Genomic DNA, 20,983 nt, shown 5'->3' on the forward strand with positions numbered 1-20,983 from the left:
TGGAGAAGGAAATGGCAACCCACTCTAGTGTTCTTGCCTGGAGAATCCCAGGGACGGGGGAGCCTGGTGGGCTGCTGTCTATGGGGTCGCACAGTTGGACATGACTGAAGCGACTTAGCAGCAGCAGCAGTCAAATGCTAACAATCCATCTCCCCTTTGTCAGCATATCAGTTGCTCTTATGTTCCTTCTTTCAATTAAATGTTTTTCTAAATTAAAGTTTATCTTAACTTTACAAGGTTTCACATCTTTTCTCCTGGTTCCCAGTAATCTTTTCTTCTGGAAAAATTATAAGCCAGTCTTTCTTTCATTCAGAATTGCATGCCTACTCCCATGCTTTTTAAGACTTGTGCAACTGTTGTGAAAAAAACCTTATTTTACATTTCATTTCACAATGGATGTTTTATTTTCAGTCATGGAGACAGTTTGTAATTCCTGTCACCATTAATCTCTTCCTGAATGTTTGCTAAGAGGATCGAGTACAGAACTAATATGTAAGTTTACAGCTGCAAATAAAATCATAGAGGACAAATCTAAAGAAAGGGAAGGAGGAAGGCAGAGACACATTCTTTCTGAGAAGAGGCAGGATGTGGCCTCTTCCATCAGTATCACACTCTACAAGGTTGTTTCCACATGTTCAGAAATAAGGAAGGGAAATCATTCGTATCAGTGGAGACTAGGCTCTTTATTGGGCTTCCCCGGAGGCTCAGCAGGTGAAGAATCTGCCTGCAATGCAGGAGATACAGGAGGCGCTTTATAAGGTGACTTCCAAATGTTACATCCTTTTTTTCCCTTAAAAGAAACCTGTGAGGCAGATGTTATTTTCTACTCGAAGAAGAGAAGGAGACTTAGAGAAATGTGTCTTGTCCACATTTACACAGGGATTAAATGGCTGCGACAGGGATTGAACACAAATTGGCTAGATTCTCAAGCCCCTCATATAAATAGGCATATTTTTTCTGGTGTCTGTCCTCTTTCTATAACACACACTGCTCTGAATAAAGAACATAGACATTGGGATTAATAGAAGTTTATCCAGGTTAATTAGTATTGTCCTTTTTTTGAAAGGAAAAAAAAACACATTTATTTATTTGGCTGTGTCGGGTCTTAGTTGCCCTGTGGCATGTAGGATCTTAATTCCCAGACCAGGGATTGAACCCTTGTCCCCTGTGTTGGAAGGCAGATTCTTAACCACTGGATCACCAAGGAGGTCCCAGGACTGCCCTTTAACTGTTGACTAGAAGAGAACTTGGGGCTAGAACCTAGAGAAGGTACCTGATTTAGGACCAGTGAGGTAGCCACTTCATTTCACTGAACATGATGTTTCAGGCCCCAAATTTGGGGACTTTTGACTGGGGTCTGTACAAGGAAAAAAAAATAGGTTACTGAGAAAGACACCAATATATCCCTTCAGTATTTATTTCTTTAAATAGCTACCAAAAACCATGCATTTTAAAAGATATGATTTATTGATATTGTTTCCATTGCATTTTCTGGGCAGAATTCCATTTTTGATGTTAGAAGAAAATGCATAGTTATGAGTCTGCAGGGCTGTCAGCAGAAAATTGGCATTTGAGATCGGATCATTCGGCCAGTGGCCCCAGGCGTTTAGTAGGGACATACGTAAATGATCGTTTTCATCTTTAAAGGTATAAACCTGTATACCTGAAGTTAGAGTGTTTTAGTTTTGGTAACAAACCATCCCTAAACTTGCTAGGTTCATAGACCTTGTGGGTCAGGAATTTGGACAGTCCAGAGAGGGATGGCTTGTCTGTAGTCACAACGTTTGTGGCTTCAACTGGGAAGAGTGGACAGCTGGGGAAACCGTCTGGAGGCGATTTCACTCCTATGTCTCCTGCGTTTACGGGTGGCTGACTGGGGTCTGTACCAGTAGTTGGATGTGTTGACCAGAGTATCTGGATGTCATCTCCCCACACTGGACTGGGTATTCTTACGGCATGGTGGCATCAGGGGAGTCAGACTTCTTACATAATGACTCAGGTCTTCGAGTTCAAGTGTTCCGGCAAATAAGACAGAAACTGTGCCATGTTTTATGACCCAGTCTCAGAAGTCATCAAGCATTATTTCTGCTGTTTAAAGCACTGACAGGCCTGCCTAGGTTCCAGGGGAGGGACCATAGATCCCACCTTTCAGTCAGAAACATGTCAGGGTTACATTGTAGAAGACCACATGAGGTGGCCAGTATCTTTGTGGGTACTTTTGGGAAAATATCATTTGCCCAACAGAATATTAGGCCATATAGTGCAGGTTATATGCCTTATACAGGACTGAAGATAACTGTCTTCCTGTCTCCTGTCATTTCTTTCTATTTTTAGTCTAGCGGTAGCTTCGTGTCCATGGTTACTTCTCAGTTTTTTGCCTTTTCTCAGATTCATGTTCCTGTATTTCTCGTTAGTAAGGGAAGGTAGTCTCATAACCTTTAAATCTCTATGGATTATTAACAATAAAGCTTTATTTTTGTTTAGTCTGTGTAAAGAATGGTATTCCTGCTCACTGCAGGCATTTGAGGATCCAGACTTACTCCATCTGATGACATCAGCACCCACTAAGGACTCAGAATCCTCTATTAGCCCCTCTACAACCAGCACAGATAAGGGACTTCTCTCCTAACTATCTAGCCTTGGTCCTACCTATCACTTCTGTTCATGTTTTGCTCCTGACAGCTAGTCATGTGGTCCCCTCTAGACTCAAAGGCACAGGGAAATACAATCAGCTGTGTTCCCAGGGAGAAAGGCAGGGTGTGAATATTAGCTACATCTATTGTCTCCTGTCTTCTATCCCCCAGGCTGCTAAGAACCTGGAGCCTAAGCATTGCCAGAAAATTCAAGGGTAGAATAAAAGTAACTGACCAACTGGTTATTCAGTTTATCTTAAAGGTTATCAGTGTGCAAAGTAGTTTCAGAATTGTACGAATTTAGACCTGAGATTATTAACAGATTATTTAGTTCAGTGGTTTAAGAATATTTAAAAAATTTTATTATTTTTTTATTTTTTAAACTTTTTATTTTATATCAGAGGATAGCCAGTTCAGTTCAGTTCAGTCACTCAGTCGTGTCCGACTCTTTGAGACTCCATGAATTGCAGCACGCTAGGCCTCCCTGTCCATCACCAACTCCGGGAGTTCACTCAGACTCACGTCCATGGAGTCGGTGATGGCATCCAGCCATCTCATCCTCTGTCGTCCCCTTCTCCTCCTGCCCCCAATCCCTCCCAGCATCAGGGTCTTTTCCAATGAGTCAACTCTTCGCATGAGGTGGCCAAAGTACTGGAGTTTCAGCTTTAGCATCAGTCTTTGCAAAGAAATCCCAGGACTGATCTCCTTCAGAATGGACTGGTTGGATCTCCTTGCAGTCCAAGGGACTCTCAAGAGTCTTCTCCAACACCACAGTTCAAAAGCATCAATTCTTCAGTGCTCAGCTTTCTTCACAGTCCAACTCTCACATCCATACATGACTACTGGAAAAACCATAGCCTGGACTAGACGGACCTTTGTTGGCAAAGTAATGTCTCTGCTTTTGAATATGCTATCTAGGTTGGTCATAACTTTTCTTCTAAGGAGTAAGTGTCTTTTAATTTCTTGGCTGCAGTCACCATCTGCAGTGATTTTGGAGCCCCCAAAAATAAAGTCTGACACTGTTTCCACCGTTTCCCCATCTATTTCCCATGAAGTGATGGGACCGGATGCCATGATCTTCATTTTCTGAATGTTGAGCTTTAAGCCAACTTTTCACTCTCCTCTTTCACTTTCATCAAGAGGTTTTTTAGTTCCTTTTCACTTTCTGCCATAAGGGTGGTGTCATTTGCATATCTGAGGTTATTGATATTTCTCCCGGCAATCTTGATTCCAGCTTGTGCTTCTTCCAGCCCAGCGTTTCTCATGATGTACACTGCATAGAAGTTAAATAAGCAGGGTGACAATATACAGCCTTGACATACTCCTTTTCCTATTTGGAACCAGTCTGTTGTTCCATGTCCAGTTCTAACTGTTGCTTCCTGACCTGCATATAGATTTCTCAAGAGGCAGGTCAGGTGGTCTGGTATTCCCATCTCTTTCAGAATTTTCCACAGTTTATCATGATCCATGCAGTCAAAGGCTTTGGCATATTCAATAAAGCAGAAGTAGATGTTTTTCTGGAACTCTCTTCCTTTTTCCATGATCCAGCAGATGTTGGCAGTTTGATCTCTGGTTCCTCTGCCTTTTCTAAAAGCAGTTTAAATATCTGGAAGTTCATGGTTCACATATTGCTGAAGCCTGGCTTGGAGAATTTTGAGCATGTTATAATTTCAGGTGAACAGCAAAGAGATTCAGCCATATATTAATATATATACACATGTATTCATTCTCCCCCAAACTCCCCTCCCATGCAGGCTGCCACATAACATTGAACACAATTGCATGTGCTGTGCAGTAGGTCTTTGTTGGTTATCCATTTTAAATGCAGCAGTGTGTACATGTCCATCCCAAACTCTCCAATTATTCCTTTCCCCCTCCCTCCCCTCTGGCACCAATAAGTTTATTCTCTAAGTCTGTGAATGTTTTTCTGCTTTACAAGTAAGTTCATTTGTGCAATTTATTTTTAGATTCCACATATAAGGAATGTCATATGATACTTCTCCTTCTCTGTCTGACTTACTTCCTTCAGTATGACACTCTCTAGATCCATCCATGTTGCTGAAAATGGCATTATTCTATTCTTTTTAATGGCTAAATAATACTCCATTGTATATGAACCACATTTTTTTTAAAAATTATGTTTAATTGAAGGTTAATTGCTTTACAGAATTTTGTTGTATTCTGTGAAACATCAGCAAGACTCAGCCATAGGTACACCCATGTCCCCTCCCTCCTCAACCTCCCTCTCATCTGCCTCCCTATCCCACCTCTCCAGATTGTCACAGAGTCCGTGTTTGAGTTCCCCAAGTCAGACAGCAAATTCCCATTCCATGTTACTGTCTCGGTACATCTCATCCTCTCCGTTTTCTCTTCCCCCTCTGTCCATAAGTCTGTTCTCATATGTCTGTTTTTCCACTGTTGTCCTGCAAATAAATTCATTAATACCATTCTTCTAGATTCCATACATATGTGTTAGCATATGATATTTATCTTTCTCTTTCCGACTTACTTCACTCTGTATGATAGGCTCTAGGTTTGTCCACCTCATTAGAAGTGACTCAATGCACTCCTTTTTTATGGCTGAGTAATATTCCATTGTATGTATGTACCACAGCTTCTTTATCCACGTCAATGGATATTTTCATCTGTCAGTGGACATCTAGGTGGCTTCCATGTTCTAGCTATTGTAAAGAGTACTACAGTGAATACTGGGGTACATGTGCCTTTTTCAATTTTGGTTTCCTCAGGGTATATGCCTAGTGGTGGGACTGCTGGGTTATATGGTGGTTTTATTCCTAGTTTTTAAAGAAATCTCCATACCATCTTCCATAGTGGCTGTATCAATTTACATTCCCACCAACAGTGTAAGAGGATTCCCTTTTCTCCACACCCTCTCCAGCATTTATTATTTGTAGAGTTTTTGATGATGGCCATTCTGACTGGTGTGAGGTGGTATCTTGTTGTAGTTTTGACTTGCATTTCTCTAATAATGAATGATGTTGAGCATCTTTTCATGTGTTTGTTAGCCATCCGTATATCTTCTTTGGAGAAATGTCTGTTTAGGGCATTTTTCCGCTTTTTGATTGGGTTGTTTTTCTGATACTGAGTTGTATGAGCTGCTTGTATATTTTGGAAATTAATTCTTTGTCGGTTGTTTCTTTTGCTGTTATTTTCTCCCATTCTGAGGGTTCTCCTTCCACCTTGTTTGTAGTTTCCTTTGCTGTGCAAAAGCTTTTAAGTTTAATTAGGTCCTATTTGGTTTTTTTTTTTTTGTTTGTTTTTATTTCCATTACTCTAAAAGGTGGGTCATAGAGATCTTGCTTTGATTTATTTCATTGAGTGTTTTGCCTATGTTTTCCTCTAAGAGTTGTATAGTTACTGGTCCTACGTTTAGGTCTTTAATCCAGTTTGATTTTATCTTTGTGTATAGCATTAGGAAGTGTTCTAACTTCGTTCTTTTGCATGTAGCTGTCCAGTTTTCCTGGCACCACTTGTTGAAGAGGCTATTTTTGCCCCATTGTATATTCTTGCCCCTTTGTCAAAAATAAGGTGCCCATAGGTGTGTGAGTTTATAGTTGGGCTCTCTATATTTTATTCCATTGGTCTATTTTTCTGTGTTTGTGCCAGTACCATACTGTCTTGATGATTGTAGCTTTGTAGTATAATCTGAAGTCAGGAAGGTTGATTCCTCCAGCTCTACTCTTCTTTCTCAAGACTGCTTTGGTTATTCAGGATCTTTTGTGTCTCCATATGAATTGTGAAATGTTTTGTTCTAGTTCTGTGAAAAATGCCATTGGTGATTTCATTGGGATCACATTGAATCTGTTGACTGCATTTGGTAGTACAGTCATTTTCACAATATTGATTCTTCCAATCCAGGAATATGGAATATCTCTGCATCTCCTTAGGTAGGTTTATTCCTAGATATATTTTGTTGTTTTTGTTGCAATGGTGAATGAGATTCATTACTTAGTTTCTCTGATTTCTTTATACATTCTTCTGTTGATGAACATTTAGGTTGCTTCCATGTCTTGGCTATTGTAAACAGTGCTGCAGTGAACATCAGGGTGCATATATCCTTTTGGACCATATTTTTCTCCAGGTACATACCCAAGAGTGGGATTGCAGGTTTTATGGTATCTCTGTTTTAGTTTGTTTAAGGAACCTCCGTCCAGTTGTCCCCAGTGGCTGTACCAATTTTCATTCCCACCAACAGTGTAGGAGGGTTTCCTTCTTTCTACACCCTCTCAAGCATTATTTATATATTGATTTTTTGATGATAGCCATTCTGAGTGGTCTGAGGTGATATCTCATTGTAGTTTTGATTTGCATTTCTCTAATAATTAGCAATGTGGAACATCTTTTCATATGCCTCTAGGCCATCTGTATGTCATCTTTGGAGAAATGTCTATTTAGGTCTTCTGCTCATGTTTGATTGGGTTGTTTGTTTTGATGATATTAAGATGCATGAGCTGTTTGTAAATTTTGGAGACTTATCCCTGTCAGTCATATCATTTGCAAAAATTCTCTCTCGTTCTCTAGGTTATCTTCATTTTGCTTATGGTATCCTTTGCTTTGCAAAGGCTTTTGTTTTTATTTCTGTTACTCTGGGAGATGGATCAAAAAAGATATTGCTGTGATTCATGTAGAGTGTTCATGACATAGAAAACATAGACTGCCTATGTTTTCCTCTAAGAATTTTGTAGTGTCAGATTTCACATTTAGGTCTTTAATCCGTGTGTGTGTGTGTATGTGTGTGTGTGTGTGTGGTTTTAAAGAATGTTCTATTTTCAGTTTTTATATGTAGCAGTTCAATTTTATCAACACTATTTATTGAAGAGACTGTCTATCCTCCATTGTATAGTCTTGCCTCCTCCATCATAAATTAATTGATGATAGGTGCATGAGTTTATTTCCAGGTTTTCTATCCTGTTCAGTTCAGTTCAGTCACTCAGTTGTGTCCGACTCTTTGCGACCCCATGAATCGCAGCACGCCAGGGCTCCCTGTCCATCACCAACTCCTGGAGTTCACTCAAACTCACATCCATCGAGTCGGTGATGCCATCCAGCCATCTCATCCTCTGTCATCCCCTTCTCTTCCTGCCCCCAATCCCTCCCAACATCAGAGTCTTTTCCAATGAGTCAACCCTTTGCATGAGGTGGCCAAAGTACTGGAGTTTCAGCTTTAGCATCATTCCTTCCAAAGAACACCCAGGACTGATCTCCTTTAGAATGGACTGGTTGGATCTCTTTTCAGTCCAAGGGACTCTCAGGAATCTTCTCCAACACCACAGTTCAAAAGCATAAGTTATTCAGTGCTCAGCTTTCTTCACAGTCCAACTCTCACATCCATACATGACTACTGGAAAAACCATAGCCTTGACCAGACAGACCTTTGTTGGCAAAGTAATGTCTCTGCTTTTGAATATGCTGTCTAGGTTGGTTATAACTTTTCTTCCAAGGAGTAAGCGTCTTTTAATTTCATGGCTGCAGTCACCATCTGCAGTGATTTTGGAGCCCCCTAAAATAAAGTCTGACACTGTTTCCACCGTTTCCCCATCTATTTCCCATGAAGTAATGGGACCGGATGCCATGATCTTCGTTTTCTGAATGTTGAGCTTTAAGCCAAATTTTTCACTCACCTCTTTCACTTTCATCAAGAGGCTTTTGAGTTCCTCTTCACTTTCTGCCATAAGGGTGGTTACATTCATCTATATGCCTATTTTTGTTCCAGTACCATACTGTTTTGATGACTATAGCTTTGTCATATAGTCTGAAATCAGGGCACCTGATTCCTCCAACTCCATTTTTCTTTCACAAGATAGTTTTGACTATTTGGTGTCTTTTGTGTCTCCATACAAATTGTAAATTTTTTTCTTCTAGTTCTGTGAAAAATGCCTTTGGTAATTGATAGGGATTGCATTCAATCTGTAGCTTGCCTTGGTTAGTGTAACTATTTTAGCAATATTGATTCTTCTTTGATTTCTTTCATCAGTGTCTTATAATTTCTGAAATACAGGTCTTTTATTTCTTTAGGAAGGTTTGTTTCTAGGTATTCTTTTTGATATGAAGGTAAATGGGATTGTTTCTTGAGTTCTTTTCTGATACTTTTTGTTCATTATATAAAAATGCAACAGATTTCTTTGTATTAATTTTGTAACTTACAACTCTACAAAACATTACAGATTTCTGTGAATTAATTTTGTTACTTTGCCTGCATTGTGGGAAGACTCTTTTACCATTTGAGCTACTTGGGAATCCTTTGTTACTCTCAGCTTTCTGCAAGTAACAATTCATTGATAAGTTCTAGTAGTTTTCTGGTAGTGTCTTTAGGATTTTCTATGTATAGTATCATGTCATTTCCAAATAATGACAGTTTAACTTCTTGTCTCATTCAGATTCTTTTTATTCATTTTTATTCTCTGATTGCTGTGGCTAGGACTTCTATAAAACTGTTGAATAAAAGTGGTGAGAGTGGACACTGTTGTCTTGTTCCTTATCTTAGAGGAAATGCTTACAGATTTTCACCACTGAGTATGATGCTAGATATTGGTCTGTCACATATGACCTTTATTATGTTGAGATATATTTCTTCTATTTCAATTTTCTGGAGAGTCTTTATCATAATTTTGTCAAACTTTCTGCATCTATTGATGTGATCACATGGTTTTTATTTGATTTGTTGATGTGGTGTATCACATTATTTTGTAGATATCGAAAAATCCTGCATCTTTGCGATAAATCCCACTTGATCATGATCCAATATGGTCCTTTTAATCTATTTTTGTATTCAGATTGCTGTATTTTGTTGAGGATTTTTGTGTCTATGTTCATCAGTGGTACTGGCCTATAATTTTCTTTTCTTTTTTTTTTTGTGTGTCTTTGTTTGGTTTTGATATCAAGGTGATGGCAGCCTCATAAAGTGAATTTGGCAGTTTTCTGTCTTCTGCAATTTTTTGGGAACAGTTTCAGAAGAATAGATGTTAGCTATTCTCTAAATATTTGATAGAATTCATCTGTGATGCCATCTGTCATGGACTTTTGTTGAGTTTTTTAATCACAGTTTCAATTTCATTACTTGGGATTGGTCTGTTTATGTTTTCAATTTCTTCTTGGTTCACTCTTGGGAGATTGTACCTTTCTAAGAATTTGTCCATTTCTTCCAGGTTGTCTGTTTTATTGGTATACAGTTGCTTGTAATAGTCTCTTACGATTCTTTATATTTCTGTGGTATCAGTTGTAGCTTTTCTTTTTTCATTTCTAATTATAATGATTTGAGTCCTCTTCCTTTTCTGGTGAGTCTGGCTAAAGTTTTATCAATTTTATGTTTTTTAAGAAAGAGCTTTTAGTTTCATTGATCTTTGCTATTGTTTTCTTCATCTCAATTTCATTTATTTCTGCTCTGATCTTTATGATTTCTTTCCTTTTACTAACTTTAGGTTTTGCTTGTTTTTCTTTCTTCAGTTGTTCTAGGTGTTAAGTTTAGGGTGTTTAGTTGAGGTTTTTCTTGTTACCTAAGATAAGATTGTATTGCTATAAATGTCCTTCTTAGAATCGCTTTTGCTCCATCTTATAGGTTTTGGATCATTCTATTTTTGTTTTCATTTGTCTGATAGGTATTTTTAAATTTCTTCTTCAATTCCTTCAGTGACCCATTGGTTGTTAAAAAAACATTTTGTTTAGCTCACACATGTTTGTGTGTGTGTATTTTAGTTTTTTTTTCCTGTGTGTGTGCATGCTCAGTTGTGTCCGACTTTGCCATCCTATAGACTGTAGCCCACCAGGCTCCTCTGTTCATGGAATTTTTAAAGCAAGAATACTGGAGTGGGTTGCCATTTCTTTCTCCAGGGATTTTCCTGGTCAAGGGATAGAACTTATGTCTCCTGCACTGGAAGGGGGATTCTTTGCCACTGTGCCATCTGGGAAGCCACTTTTTTTTCCCATTATAGTTTATTTCTAATCTCATAGTTTTATGATCAGAAAAGATGCTTGGTATGATTTCAGTTTTAGATTTACAGAGGCTTACTTTGCAGTCAGTCCTGGAGAATGTTCTATGTGTGTATGAGAAGAATGTGTATTCTGCTTTTGAATGGAATAGTCTATAAATGTCAATTAAGGCTAATGTGTAATTTAAGGCCTGTGTTTCCTTGCTGATCTTCTGTCCAGATGATCTGTCCATTGAGGAAAGTAGGGTATTAGAGTCCCCCCCTACTACTGTGTTTCTGTTGATTTCTCCCTTATTTGCCTTCTGTATTGAGTTGCTTCTATGTTGGGTGCATATATATTTATAATTGTTATATCTTCTTATGTAGTATCTTTCTTTGTCTTTTATAACAGTTTTTATTTTAAAGTCTGTTTTGTCTGATACATGAATATAGCTGCTCTAGCTTTCAGTTGATCTCCATTTGCATGGAATACCTTTTTCCATCCCCAAATCTTAAATTTCTTTTTTTAAAATGAGATAGTGGTTAAAAGCATGGACTTAGGAGGCTGCATAAAGCAGGAACCCTGGAGCTAGGTTATTCCCATGTGGATCCTAGTTCTGCTGTTACCTAGCTCTGTAGCTTTGGAAAAGTTATTTAATCTTTATTTTGGTTCCATCCTCTATAAAACTGGGATGGTAATAACTGGTAATATTTGAGGTTTTAGTGAAGATTAAATGAGTAAATACTTGTGGAATAGTGCCTGGCACATAGTGCTGTGGAAGTGTCTGTTAAAGCAAATAATAAATAGATAAATATATCCTAGGATGTGGTAGGGATTATTTTGATATGAAATATAAAGGCCTACAGTCATTTCCTGGCAGTAAGCATCATACATATTGGCTGTTACTATTTTCTTTTAATTTAATAGACCTATAGTTGATTTGCAATGTTGTATTAGTTTCAGATATACAGCACAGTGATTCAGTTTCACATAAATAAATCTAGTTTTCACAATCTTAGCTATTATAAGTTATTACAAGGTAATGAATTTAGTTCCCTGTGCTATACAGTCGTTCATTATTGCTTATCTGTTTTGTATGTAGTAGTGTATATCTAATGTATCCTTCTCCCTACTTTCATCTTTGATAACCATATGACTGCCTTTTATGACCAAGTCTGTTTCTGTTTTGTTAATAAGTTTATTTACATCATCTTTAGATTCCATATATACATGATATCATATGATATTTGTCAATCTCCATCTGACTTCACTTATGATAATCTCTAGGTGTATCCTTGTTGCTGCAAATGGCATTATTTAATTCTTTATATCTGAGTAATATTCTGTTGTGTATATATACCATGTCCTCTTCATCTGCCAATGGACATTCAGGTTGCTTCCATTCCTTGGCTATTATAAATTTTGCTGCTATGAACATTGGGGTGCATTTATCTTTTCAAATTAGAGTTTTCATCTTTTCTGGGTATATGCCCAAGAGTGGTATTGCTTGGCTATTACCAAATAAATGTTAGCTATATTGTTAAAGGTAGAATTAACCTTTCCTCAGTTCAGTTCGATCACTCAGTTGTGTCTGACTCTTTGTGACCCCATGGACTGCAGCATGCCAGGCCTCCCTGTCCATCACCACCTCCTGGAGTTTTCTCAAACTCATGTCCACTGAGTTGGTGATGCCATTCAACCATCTAATCCCCTGTCATCCCCTTCTCCTGCCTTCAATCTTTCCCAGCATCAGGATCTCTTCCAATGAATCAGTTCTTGACTGACTCAAGGTGGCCAAAGTATTGGAGCTTCAGCACCAGTCCTTCCAATGAATATTCAGGACTTATTTCCTTTAGGATGGACTGGTTGTATCTCCTTGCAGTCCAAGGGACTCTCAAGAGTCTTCTCCAACACCACAGTTCAAAAGCATCAATTCTCCAGCACTCAGTTTTCTTTATAGTCCAATTCTCACATCCATACGTGACTACTGGAAAAACCATAGCTTTGACTAGACAGATCTTTGTTGGCAAAGTAATGTCTCTGCTTTTGAATATGCTGTCTAGGTTGGTCATAACTTTTCTTCCAAGGAGCAAGTGTCTTTTAATTTCATGGCTGCAATCACCATCTGCAGTGATTTTGGAGCCTCAAAAAAATAAAGTCTGTCACTGTTTCATTGCTTGCCTGTCTATTTGCCATGAAGTGATGGGACCAGTTGCCATGATCTTAGTTTTCTGAATGTTGAGTTTTAAGCCAAGTTTTTCACTCTTTTTTCACTTTCATCAAGAGGCTGTTTAGTTCTTCTTTGCTTTCTGCCATAAGAGTGGTGTCATCTGCATATCTGAGGTTATTGATATTTCTCCCAGCAATCTTGATTCCAGCTTGTGCTTCATCCATCCCAGCGTTTCTCATGATGTACTGTGCATATAAGTTAAATAAGCAGGGTGACAATATACAGCCTTGACGTACTCCTTTTCCTATTTGAAACCAGTCTGTTGTTCCATGTCCAGTTCTAACTATTGCTTCTAGACCTGCATCCAGATTTCTCAGGAGGCAGGTCAGGTGGTCTGGTATTCTCATCTCTTTAAGAATTTTCCAGAGTTTGTTTGATCCACACAGTCTTTGGTATACAGTCTTTGGCATAGTCAATAAAGCAGAAGTAGATGTTTTTCCTAGGCATTGTAGGCATTATGCTAGGATATTGCTAGGAAACTTGTTTCTTTTAATCTTCTTTGGCATTTTTTAGGATTTGGAGAATGGTCTGCCCAGGTGTTCTCTATACCTGTGATGATTTGTTTCCATTACAGAAAGAAGATAGTGGCTTATCTGGTTTTTCTCCTTTCCTCCCAATAATCCTGCCAGGGATACACATTGGATGGAGTGGCCTTGTTTCTCACATCCATTTTTGCCTTGACCTCCCCACTGAGACTTCTGGGAGGCACTTGTTGGTTCAGGGGCACATGGAGGCCATAGGGCGGAAGCTGGTACTGCACTCACTCTGGAGATCTTTGGGGTGTGAGTTATTTCTCCAAACAGTCAATATACATCTTTGTGGCTGCTGGAAAAAAGACTTTTTCCTGAAACCTTTTTGTCTTTACTATTGATTTAGTGCTGGAACCATTTAAAAATTAACCCTGCTGTTTTCATCCTAGTGTGTGGAAAAAACACACTCATCCAGCAATAACCACTTCACCATTTTGAGGGTATGTAGTTATCCTGTTGGTCTGCCTAATATTCTGAAGAAATGGGTTCCCTGGTTTAAGTTACTGGGAAAATGACAAATATTTTAATGAAAATAATTGGTTGATCTTAACCTATCTATGTTATTTGGAATTATTGTTCCTGACTTTTATTTATGAGTCTAACATGGGATTGAGCGGTTTTGTGAGATTTGAATTCAGTTCATAGTAATTGGTTGTTGCTAACCCTTAAGGGTAGGCTTTGAAGAATTATTCACACTGTTTATGGCTAGAGCCTAGCACTTAAGCAAGAACTTAGGTTGAAGAAAATTGAGCTATGTAAATATAGGGTAGGGAAGATTCACCCTCATAGTTATTTTGAGTCAAAATACTTGATTCAAAATAATTTTGAGTCCAAGGACTTGCTGTGTTAGGTATCTGGAAGTCAGTGTCAATGTTAGGAGGCACTCAGCTGTGCACAGTGCACATTTTTATTCCTGGATGCTATCTTTATGGGGGAGGCTGATCCGTTTTACCATACCCGAAGCCTGGTGACCAAGTTGGGGAAGAATCTTAAAAGAACGGTGTGACCCCATCTTTGACCAGGAAGGCCTTTTATTTTGGATGGGAGCAAAAGTATAAAGGATTGAGCTGGGAATGCTTGGTGTAAAAGAGAAAGCTTTGTAGTGAATATCATTGCTGTTTTCAAATATTTGAAGGATGAACAAGTTTTTCTGGGAGCCAGGACAGTTCACTGGAGCAGAACACTTGGCTGAGGTGCCAGGCTAAGGGGAGAAATGCTGCTGACAAAATCTGACTGGTGACTTTATCACCTACACAGCTGGTCCTTCCCACAAATTCCTAGGAAGACCCAAAAGCACTTGAGGGCTTAAGAGAGGACTGATAGGGGTGAGAGCCCACGGAACACTGACTCACTGTTGCTTCCAGCGTCCTCTCTTCCCCTGAAAGCACCACATGGTTCTTATTCACTTGCTCGTAGCATCAGACTTCTGCTTCTTGACCATGATTAGTTGCCCGGGGCATAAAGCAACACCTGGTGTACTTAACCATGGTGCTGCTTAACTTTTAATGTGTGTGTGAATCATCTGTGAGTCTTATTAAAGTGCAGATTCTGATTCAAGTGGGTCTTGGTTGGGGCCCCATAATCTGAATTACCATAGATGATGATGCTGCAGGTCAGTGGACCATACTTGAGTAACAAGTGTGTGTGTTAGTCGCTTAGTTGTGTCTAACTCTTTGCAACCCCATGCACTGTAGCACACCAGGCTCCTCTGTGCATGGGATTTTCCAGGCAAGAATACTGGAGTGGGTAGCCATTCCCTTCTCCAGGGGATCTTCCCGACCCAGGTTTTGAACCAGGTCTCCCACACTGCAGGCAGATTCTTTATCATCTCTGAGCCACCAGAGAAGCAGGCTCTACTACAAATCTACAGTCTGCACTGTAGGCTAATGTCAGGTGCTCTCAGGCCAAATGACTGCCTCCTCCATGCTCCTTTCAGGACTAAGCCTCACATCAGTATTAGCAGAGGATTACTGCCTGCAAGTTCTGCCCTTTTCTCTTCTCAGTATTCATGAAGCAGTTTTAGCCAGGTATCACTTAGCTATCTGATTTCTTTGTCTTCTCTAGGACCACTTTTGCAGTTATCTATTAATAACTTTCATTTCCCCCTTTTAATAGCATAAGAGCATTCTTAGGCCACAAGATTTGGCCTTGTCTGCAGGCTTGAAATGCTGGGGAATTACTGTCATGTGTAAACGGTCTTGAACTCTAACAATTTTTTTTTTTTTAAACATAGCATCTTGACTTTCATCTGGGTTGTTTGAGATACAGCAATTTTTGTATATATGCACGGTGCTGTCAGATGTCCCAAGACACAAGTAACCATTTGCGTAATATTAGTGCACATTTGTTTTAACTGTATGTTTGTGATTACCTCGAGGTACCCACTTACTTCAATTCGCTGCAAAATGATCTTTAAAAGATATGTTTATAATACACTGAGCAGTTGCTCAATGAGGCAATGATGATTAGACCTGGTTAAATATATATGCCTCATTTTTTCTTTGTTTATTATGATCCAAGTTATCGTGAATATTTTTGATTGTCATTGATTGAGGTCCTTTAAAGGTCATGTTCCTTCCCCTAGGAGTAGCTTGTTGGTCCAAGTAAAGTGATTTAAAGAGTTCTTTTTATGTGTTAATCTTGGTAAGGTCTTAAGTACCAAGTTATGCTGCTTTTCTGTACTGGAGCTGTGTGGTCTCGGACAAGGTATTTTAATATCTGATCATCTGTGAACTCATCTGTAAAATAGTGATAATAGTGCTCAGCTTGAAGAAATTAAATGAGATATTTATGTAAGCCCATTTCTAGCATGCCATATTTAATCATGAAATGATAGCTTCGACTTTCCTTTGTTTCCCATTCGCCAATTTCTAGCTTTTTTGAGAGGAGGGGCATACTTTTCTTTTCCCACTGTTTTCTGAAATCTTAGAACAGGATCTGTATTTTAAATCCTGCCTTAGCTTTTCAATATGTGTTCAGCCCTGACACACTGAGTAAATTAACGAATGACCTGATAATCTCCAAGACTTTCCTGACCTTTTAAGTCCTCTGATTGATTCTTCCAGTATTCTGGGTGCGTAGAAAAAAATTGGAGAATTCTCTTAAAATGAATGTCTTGTGTGTTAAGGGATTTCCTCCCTAACAGTCTTAAAAGTATATATATATTATATTATTAGTAGTAAGTATGTACCTGGGCCCAGGAGATGGCTGCAGTAGTATATGTAACATTTTCTATTTATGATCTTGAGCCTAATTCTTTGTATAGTCCACGTGAGGTGGATCAGAGGCTGGTCTTGACTTCGCTTTTCCTGCAGTGTGATCTCGGGAAGATCTCTGTGAACGATGAGCAAGAAATGTGCATTTGTTTTCTTAAAGGAGATTTGGAAGTCATGGATAGTAGAAGCTGAGATTCATGATCTATTCATCTCAGTGCTCATGGAGGATGCATTTTATGTTCTGGATTAAATGTGCTTGGGCTGGTGGGGTCAGGCCAACTCAGTGGATTAGAGCAGAAGCAGTAGATCCTTCCACATCTTGAGATTGAACCTGGTTACCTATTTAGGCAAGCAGTTCTTGAACTGCCTGTGCGGATAAGCTGCTGGGAGACAGTGCCAGTTGAGGCCATCTTTACCACCTTGTCTCTGTGCCTCTGAGATGAGGCCTCACTGGTGGATAGTACATGGAATGTCACATCTAGCTCTGAGTTTAAAATCTGGCTTGGGTATGTTACTTAATTCCGGAATCTCAGTGTTTTTTTTTTTTTTTAAAGATCCTCAGAAGGTATCGTATCAGTCTTCAAGGCTTTTGTGAGTGATGGATTAGACAGTATATGTCAGAGGCCCAGTGCCTGGCAGTCAGATTGGACCCTGTGGTGATGATGGTCACGGTGACACATTTCAGAAGGGACACATAGGAACCTGCATAGTTCTGCCCCCATGAAAGTGCCAGCCCTGGTGTGTGACTGAGGACTGTCCCAACGTTGCCTGCTGCCTTTTATGGCCAGTGTGCCGACTGCAGAGGAGGTGCTGAGTTTTTCATGGATCTAGAAAAAGAAGGTAACAATCTGCAAAAAGAAAAGGTCAATCACGTGTTTCATTCCATGACACTTGGAAATATTAACACATAACGCGAGTAGCTTCAAACGTTCCTTCCTTATTGGTTATGTAGCAATTGTTCACTTATAGTGTCTTGTCCAGGGGGAAGTAAAAACAACAACAAAAAAACTTATTCATAATTTCTGTGATAGTTTGTTTCCATCCTTGATAGTTCACGTGACTTGTATTTTCCTTTAATTCTTGAAAAAGTAGAAGTGGCAGTAATAAAAATAGACATTGATAAACCCATTCCATGTGAATGGCATTTTGTAGACAATAGAAAGGAGACCTGCATTATATTTAAGTGACACTGCACTGAGCTTTGCCGATTAGCTTGTCACCTGTCACTCACAGTGCATCTTCAGCCACCATATCGGGCCTTCAGGCTGTCACTGTGAGGACTCTTGGACAGAAGGTGAGTTGGGTTCCATGTTGTACAATTAACTGTGGGTTGTGTTTCTGTGCGTCATGTTGAGTTAATTTTAGGTTCTGGGAATCCTGGTAGGAAGTCACGAGGATTGATGACGGCTGTGATAACCAGAAGTAAAAACACATTTTTGTTCTTTACACACAGCTATTTTGAACTGGAGAGCAGTGGTCTGAGGGATGAGATTCGCTATCACTACGTGCACAGTGGGAGGCCCCGGACAGAGGCGCTTCCGTACCGGCTGGCTGACGGGCAGTGGCACAGGGTTGCACTCTCGGTCAGCGCCTCCCATCTCCTGCTCCACATCGACTGCAACAGGTATGTCTTGGCCTTTGATCTTCTGTGATTGTGCCCTTGAAATCGATCAATGGGGAAGGGAAAAAACCAATCCCCTCCAAGCCTTGCTGGGGAATAAAAACCAAGGGACCCTAGGAGTCATTTAACATACCGAATGGGCCATTGCTGCTGCTGCTGCTAAGTCACTTCAGTTGTGTCCGACTCTGTGCGACCCCATAGACGGCAGCCCACCAGGCTCCCCCACCCCTGGGATTCTCCAGGCAAGAACACTGGAGTGGGTTGCCATTTCCTTCTCCAATGCATGAAAGTGAAAAGTGAAAGTGAAGTCGCTCAGTCGTGTCTGACTCTTAGCGACCCCATGGACTGCAGCCCACCAGGCTCTTCCATGCATGGGATTTTCCAGGCAAGAGTACTGAGGTGTCCCAGGATGACCAACTGTAATATGCTAAGAAAACAGTTCATTAAAATGAAACCATATGCAGCGATTAGGAAGAAATGTATGAAAGGTTGATTATAGATGCGGGACCATTAAGTACACCTCAGTGTCCTTTAGGCACCGGCTGGATTTCCGTGGAGCTGTGATTACGGTTAACTGTGATGTATTGTTGTTGAGTCCGTTCCACTTGGAAGCGAATGAGCTGGTCTACCTTCAAATGAATCTGAGAAGCCGGAGCTACTGGAGTGGCTAATTCTATTTCACTTCATCAAGCACAGCTTTGCTTAAATATTTTTTCCAAATGATAAGGGGCTGTTCTTAAAGGGGCTGTTCTTGGAATCTTTCGGAATTGATGCCGTTTATCCTATGCAGAGGGATGAGCCTTCCAGTTTATCAGAGAGTGGCAGGACTACTTTGAAGATGGGGGTGAAAGGGGCAAGAAGGGGAAGGGAGAGTTTCATAGGATGCTGTGGGTTGGGGTGGGAAGGAGATATCCTCCTCCATGTCTGTCCCTAGGGGGAAGTTTACAGCCAGCTGAAGAAAGGACACTATTGATCTCTATTAGTTCACATGTGGCTGGACAGCTGGATGACGGTGGTGAAGGGGGATGTTTTCCTTTCTCCAGAACCCACTGAAAGTCTATGAATAGTGATCTGAGTCCTTTTATAGAGAATCTTTTGTGATGCAAAGTAGCCATGAATGGTTGGTCTTCATTAATATTACTGCCAAAGTTAAATGATTGTTTGGCCACAGGACTTGTTCTTTTAGGCCCTGGAAAAAGTACAGGCATGTTGAGTACAGCCTCCATTCTGGCACCCAATAGAAAGCACCTCCAGACTGCATTTCTGATGACGGGATACTTCAGTGTGCTTGCTACTCTGGCTCTGCAGTCTCTCTTAGGAGAGGACCTGGAAAGGCCGAGAACAGAAGCTAGTGTCAGGTTTAAGGGAAGTTCCACCATCTTGAAGTGAGTATTGGTCTAGCTTGATCTATCTATTTAAAGTGCTTTCTGGATTTTCTGGAGAATTGTGGCTTCAACTAGATGTAATGTGTGCCTGGATGACATTTCCATAGAAACAGGTAGCTCCTTTTTACCTTGGGCTGGGCAGCTTGGATGAAGCCAGCTAAAGTCATTCGTTCCATTTCTACCTTCAGGAACTCACTGGCTCTTTCAATTCTCTAGAACTAAGGTGGTGTGTCAGGTAGCATTTCTGTTTCACCCTACCCACCACCCATATGTTGCTCAAATGGGAGACAAGAAGGGTCCTGTGCATCCTTTTATACCACAGGTAAGAAAGAAACGTTGAAGCCCTAGTTCAGTACTTCCCAACCGAAACATCCTAGAGACACTGCTGTTTTCTTGCTCTGCAATTATTTGCTTCCTCTTTGTGTAAGTTTTATCTTTTATTTCCCAATAGTCTTCTCTCTAGAGAAGAGGAAAGACAGGGTGGGTAGTTTGTGCTAATTGAAGGTTCCCTGCCTTTACAAATGCTCTGGTCCCTATGAAATTGTCTCCTCTGCCATCCTCAGACACGTGTTAGCTGTGTGAATTTGGACATATTAATTCCTTTGCATCTCAATGTAATTTGTAAACTGGGACTGCTAGTACTATATGTACTGTTACACATATTCACAGATGGGAAAGTTAAGTAAGACAATTTGCATAAAGTGCTTTGGGTGGTGCTTGGCCTTTGGCACCCAGTACCTGGTGGTGGTGGTGGTTGTTACGGTTATTATTATTTATTCTGCACATCTGTGGTCACCCAGTGTCTCCAGACTTTGATTTGTCATGTATTCTGGCCTCTCTGCCATGAGAGTAGGGAGAGAACAGGAGAGCTGGAACCCGCAGTATGCTTTAGGGTCAGCCGCATTTATACAGAATTGATTTGAGGAGGTTCTAAATACTAGTCCCCTTCTCTGGTGGTTTGTTTTTTATACTTTCATTCATAGCATAACTTATTTTCCTTTATTTAAGATCTTGGAGGGAAAACATAAAGTTGGTGCCAATTAATGATTCATGGACCCAGGACAAATGAGGTTTTTAGATAGGTTAGGGAAAGAGAAGCTGGGAATGACTGGGCCAGGGGATAGGTCAATTTTGATTTTGGTGTAGGAAAAGTCTAGAAACAATTATAAAACCTGACTATACTTAAGAATTATGGATAACCAGGGGCCATCTCTGACCAGGTGAATCAGATTCCCTGAGTGTGGAACTATATTCTTCATAAACTCTCTGGGTAGTTCTTACACAAGCAGGTTAGCCTTGGTGCATGGGCTGGCATTTGAAAACCACTGGTTTAAATAGAGGGAGTACTTGCGGTTTCCCCAAATGTGGGAAACTTGACTGCATAATTTGTGGTAGTGGGGAACTGCATTTGTGCTTTCCCTTGAGAAAAAAAAAAAAGAGGGA

General features: G+C 40.0%; 1 protein-coding gene across 40 annotated transcripts in view; it reads left to right on the forward strand.

The window, feature by feature from the left end:
- NELL1 (neural EGFL like 1) overlaps positions 1–20,983 on the forward strand; it is a 1,048,536-nt gene that overhangs the window by 154,140 nt on the left and 873,413 nt on the right. For 39 of the 40 annotated variants that reach the window (XR_015158062.1, XR_015158061.1, XR_015158064.1 and 36 more), the window contains one exon: positions 17,988–18,158. The exons of the other annotated variant lie outside the window; for it this stretch is intronic. Coding sequence is in view for 36 of the 39 variants with exons in the window: in XM_086385552.1 (XP_086241678.1) it covers positions 17,988–18,158 (171 nt within the window). In the remaining 3 variants the exon portion in view is untranslated. The remainder of the gene's footprint in view (positions 1–17,987; positions 18,159–20,983) is intronic. 40 annotated transcript variants of the gene reach the window in all.

The sequence above is a fragment of the Bos grunniens genome, chromosome 29, assembly GCF_055505025.1.
Source record: "Bos grunniens cultivar Pamir isolate PY7600 chromosome 29, Bosgru_T2T1.0, whole genome shotgun sequence".
Lineage (NCBI taxonomy): Eukaryota > Metazoa > Chordata > Mammalia > Artiodactyla > Bovidae > Bos > Bos grunniens.